This window comes from Numenius arquata, chromosome 10, assembly GCF_964106895.1.
Source record: "Numenius arquata chromosome 10, bNumArq3.hap1.1, whole genome shotgun sequence".
NCBI classification, from domain to species: domain Eukaryota; kingdom Metazoa; phylum Chordata; class Aves; order Charadriiformes; family Scolopacidae; genus Numenius; species Numenius arquata.
Genome location: NC_133585.1, coordinates 37,217,717 through 37,223,142, shown reverse-complemented (window position 1 = coordinate 37,223,142; position 5,426 = coordinate 37,217,717). Strand labels below are relative to the sequence as shown.

The 5,426-nt window shown below is 44.6% G+C and overlaps 1 protein-coding gene across 1 annotated transcript; it reads right to left on the bottom strand.

Annotated features, from left to right (window-relative positions):
- Positions 1–210: 210 nt before the first annotated feature.
- On the bottom strand, positions 211–4,855 carry NDNF (neuron derived neurotrophic factor). The gene is made up of 3 exons (XM_074155130.1): positions 4,665–4,855; positions 3,499–3,623; positions 211–2,861 (listed from the first exon to the last, which is right to left on the bottom strand). The coding sequence occupies exons 1-3, from the start codon at positions 4,853–4,855 to the stop codon at positions 1,474–1,476; spliced, it is 1,704 nt and encodes a 567-aa protein (XP_074011231.1). The 3' UTR covers positions 211–1,473.
- Between the last annotated feature and the right edge of the window lie 571 nt (positions 4,856–5,426).

Genomic DNA, 5,426 nt, shown 5'->3' with positions numbered 1-5,426 from the left:
GAAAAAAAGGTCTCAGTTACCTGTCCTGAGGCCCTAACCCACACTATACTATTGGGACTGAGGCAGTATGTGTCCTGCTCTTAGCCGCTTGATATGGGGCTGGGCTAGTTGCTTCTCAGAAGTGTGTTTTCCATTAGGCAGCTCTATACAAGTTTTTGAGTCAGTGAAGGTGACATATGGAAAAACAAATAAGAAAATTTAGAAAAGATGAGATCCAGACATTTAATATTTTAAAGAAATCTACACAATGGAAATATTTGCAATTTAAATGAAAGTACATGTTTTTTTCTTAGCATTACCATTCTTTTTAATGGAAAAAAAAATAATCCTTGCTGCTTACTTTGGTCAAAACCAGCAGCATCCAGAACACAAATGTTTTCAATGATAAACTAACAAAAATAACAACTGGTTCTCTGGTGTGTTATTTGTTTGAATTGTATGGTCTCTCTAACTCAGACTGCGAGCTCCTTCTGTAGCACTGGCAGCGCTCGCAACCATGGCAAAACAGGATCCATTTTCACCCGGGACAAGTGAAGCTCCTCTGTGCTGTCCTGCTCCTTTAGTACTTGTATCACTGTAGACCCAGAGTATGCCACAAACCCTTCAATGGCCTGCGCTCCCTTGCAGATTTGAACTGACTCAGTAGCATCAGTAATTCTACTGCACTTCAGTCACCTTGCCCAAAAAGATGAAGAACAACAGAAGAGAGGCATGTACTAGCTGAATTCGGTTCAAGCTTCAAAATGCCTCTTCTGTCCCCAAGTCTGTCAAGAATCCCCTCAAAATGTCAAGAAAAGAAACAATATATAATCTAATATTTTTAATTTTATGTACAGGAATATAACGTTATGGCAACTTTGTACATGAAATACATACAGTATTTAAACATGAAAATCAGCTAGGTAAGAATTTACATTAGCAATGAAACTGCTTCATGTGCAGCCCAGTTAATACTTAGTTTAGATCTGTATTTTATTGGGGAGAGATTTTAATAGTTTACAATCATAGAAACATAAACATTTAAAACAAGACTCTATAAAATAATTTACAGAAGCCCTAGCATCTACACTGAGAGAAAGGGTGTATGGCTGTGAGTTTTGTGTGTGAATAACAAGGTGGACGAATGACGTATCTCAGCCTTTTAAGTATAAAATAATTTAGGAGCAGTTCATGCAATATGGAAGCAAAGGAGTGCCAGTTCCTTCGAGGTTTCCTGCTACCTTGGACATCTACTGAGCATCACATGTGGGTCACCGGACACATGGTAATACCGTTGCCAGATGCTACCAGAGAGCACCAGCCTCAGTTCCTCCAACCAATTACTTATGTAAACATAAATATACAAGTTGATATCTTTTCTACACAGTACAAATACAGGTCACAACTTCTCAGCTGTGTAAGTAGTCAATCCATATACTTGGAAGTAAGATAATGTTCAGAGCGGAGTTCCATATATTTCTATGTACAGGGACACTAACAGAACTTCCTCGTTTTCACCAATTTGCTCTGATATTTCACAGAGTGCCCACCATGCCCTATCACGTAAACGTCCAGCAGGTAGGACTTGCCAGGCTGCAGGCCTCTGATTGTCTCTGTGGTCACTGCTTTCTGGATGTTCTGGCTGTGGAAGTATTTACAGAGAACCTTTTCCGATTTCTTCCTCGTATCTGGACCCAAGCACTGGTTCTGCTCCCTTTTCTTCTGCTCTTCGTTGTAGTTGTCATCCACTTCCCTTCTGTAGATGCAGAATTTGTTTCTCTCCTGTGTGCCTAGCCACGCCACCGTGACCGACGAACACGTGCGGAGTTTGTCAAAGGCTTTGATTCGCGTATCTTCAGGAAGAGAAGGAAACGACTGCTTGTTAGGCCTTGTTGTAGCCAGGATCTTCAGCATAGAAGCACCTTTTTTGCTTCCTTTCAGCCTAATGAGATATTTAGCTTTTGCTTTTCCCCGAAGCTGGAACTGCCGCACACCCTCCACGTTTTGAGACAAGAGAAGTTTTCCATCTCTTCTAACTTGGATCTGAACAGCATCCAGGCATGAATGAATGGAGAAGGTGACTTTTTGGTGAGATGAAACGGGAGCAAAACGTAGAAATTTGGCTCCCTTTCTCTTGATGAATACATCTGTAACTTTGCCGTCCTTCAGTTCGACTGTTTTCTGTTTAGCCTCCTCCTTTGTTCTGGCAAAGGTGCCAACGTATGCGGTGCTCATGTTAGTGTTGGTATTTACTGCAAACATGTCAAAGTAGTACTGCGTATCAGGCTTCAGGTCTGACACTGTGAAGATGTTCTTGTTCCCAACACAAACTTTATGCAGGTCAACTCTCGGCTTTGAGGATGTTTGGCGCCCAAACTTTGATGATTTTAGGAAACCACGTTCTTTGCCAGAGTTGTCTGAGGGAAAGCCAAAATGGGCAAAGTCAAATGGACTGAAATCCAGACCTGGTTTTGGCGCCATCATGAAGGCATCATCAGAACCGAGCTTGGCTTCAACAGCACAGAGGCTTTTGAAATTGTGTTCTTTGTTGATGACTATGCAATACTGAATTGGCTGTTTCAGTAAGGAGGCGGTGGGACTTGGTTTCCACGCCAGTGTCACTGTTGTACGTCCCAGAGAAGTGACATCGATTCTGGGATCATAAGGTAATTCAGGATAAGGTTGGTCCGATTCTGGAGTAGTGGTTGCATACACTTTAAAATGTGTATCTTTCTCTGTTGACAGTAGATCTAGTTGGTACAAACCAGATGGGGAACTAGAGGACACAAAGTACTCAACGTCATTGCCTTTGTAAGAGAACAGCTCTGTGCCTTCCTCATTAGTAATCTGCTGTTTCTGTTGCTCAAGAGGTTCTGGTTCACCTAGATTATAAGCAAAGAAAAACATTTGTACAGACACAATTTGCAAATCTGAGAAAACAAAACACTAACAGACACTTCTACATATAATACAAAAGTGAGACAAAAAAGGAAGGTTTTATCTTCTGAGGAAGATACTTCTGTCAAATCAGAGACAGAAACTGGTTTGGCACTAAGGTTCAAACCAAATGCAAAAGAAATTGCAGCTGACCAGTTTTAATGGAGTCTCGTGAATGGTAGCTCATACCTTCCACTAGACTACTTCAAGCACCCAACCTGGAGATGCCGTACAGCTCCCCAGGAGCCTGTTTCTGGGATCGCACCCTTCACTCTGGCCCTCTGAGTCACACTAAAACTTTTTGCCTAAATACAGTGGGGGCAAAGGTGTGTATAAAATTCAATGTGTGACATTCAGCTCTGGAAGCCAGAGACGTTTTCTCTCCTCAGCAGCAGCTATATGTTTATCCTGTTGCTACCTGCAGCCAGTTTGCTGCACAACAGCCAGACTGGGGCTGAAGAGCCAAACGTAAAGATCATAAAGATGGGCCTGATGTGATACTCAGCATCACACCAAGACTGGTCTGAGGGGCTTCAAATCCAGGGGAAAAGTAGGTCTCTGAAGTCACTGTTTGGTTGTTACCTGAACCTTCTCCGCTGGCTTCCTCTGGAAGCTCTTGCACACTCAGTTTCCACTCCAGAGGGGCATCGCATGGTGTCACTGTCACTGCTAAGGGAGTGTTGTCTTCTTCAACCACAAAGAAATACCTAGAGGAAGGTTAGCAGACCCATATGTCAATAAATCCTGATGGCAGCCAACCAGCGGAGACTGACTTGACATGATCAAGGTTGGTCTTGGTGTGGCAACACCAAGAAACAAAAGCATTACTTACAGGCAAGTGTGTGTAGAGGGAGTATGGAAAGGCTGGTGGGCAAGAACTAAGGAGATGAGGGGAGTCCCCCCACTAACACTGTGCTGCAGAGTTCACACTTTGCTTGTCCAGACATGGCAGAGGGGTTTCTGGCCTCCTGCCCTCCCCTCCAGCAAGCTTACCTTTTTACTCCTACACTAACTATATACAGTATAAATGGTCCAAAGGTATAAATGAGGGAGAAGGGATTTTTCCTGGAATTTAGGGATACAATCCTCAAAGCAGGACACACATTTTATGCTATGTCCAGGTAAGGGCACTAGAAGCACATATATACACCTTCAGCTGTCCTCCCGCATTCCCCGAAGCACTACATGTCTTTTATTGGAAAATAAATGTTTAAAATTGTTTCTCACCAATGACGGCTTAAGGAGGTGGGTGATACGAAGAGGAAGGTGGCAATGCTGGCCTTCCCTGAACTCTTTGGAGCCTCGGGTTCTTCCCCAGCCTAAGTTCAGTATTTTCTGACCCATAGGGTCGAGGTTGGATAGTGAGGAATTCAGAGCAGACTGGCTTACGCTGCTTCTTTAAAGCACAATATGAAATAATGAAGCAAGACAAGCGTGGTGGGGTAAGCCTGGAGTGTCTAATTTCCTTCCCGTTCCCTTTGCCTCTAGACATGGTTAGTGGCTCCACTTTGGGGAACTTCTACGGTCTGTGGGAGCTCTGGGATTGTCCCAGAAATCAGATAAATTGGATAGACCCTCAGCCAGGGAGGCCGGATTGGCATAGAAACTCACATAGTTACTTACTTCACCAGACAAACACTGGCATTTGTATTTTTCTGGTTTAGATCCAATTTTTATTTTAAAACACCCAGAAAATAGAGGTACTACCTTCAAAGTACAACCTCCTCACTTGACCTGGGCAGAAATACCTTTTAGGGGTGTCTCGGAAGAGGTAGCTGCTAATTTCGGCTCCATCTGGGATGACAGACGAATCGTGAAAAAATGCTTTGTCCCGGATCTGCATTTGGAAGAGCTCCTCATCTCTGGTGGGTAACTTCTGGGGCCTGGAGCTGAGCGGCAGCAGCAGCAGGAGCAGCAGCGGGCAGTGCAGCAGGAGCATCCTACAACAACGACAGGGAGTCAGTTCCACCCGAGGAGGCTGAACCAGGCGCAGCAGGAGCTGCCACCAGCTCGTCCCACGCTGGTGGGTGAGACCGTGGCGAAGCACCGGTTTACTCGCAGCCGGCGGTCGCTGCCTCGGCTGCCTGCAAACTCGTGTGGCTCTTGTGAGCTGATTTACTGCTGGAAAGCGGGCATACCTACAACAACGCCACGCGCACTTGATGTTTTGCCGGCACCTTCGCCGTACTGCTGTCCAAGCACTAGGAATACATATTGTAAAGACTAAGCTCGCATCCTCACATGCATCGATAAAGTATGTAAATAAGATTTTTCCATCTTGAATTGTAATTGAAAGCAAGCCCGCACACTGCTTGCAAACTGGAATCTCTCCCTCTCGTTAACAAAGAGCAAAAGCCTTCCACATACTTTGGTAGAGCTACAGTTTGGTGTTTTGCCACAGCAGAAGCAGAGCTCGCTGGACACGGGAGCTAGAGTAAGCACAGAGCAGATGGAGGGTACATCGACTTCCCTTTCCTTAGGAGATTCTGGTTGGGCTTCTAACAATCCTT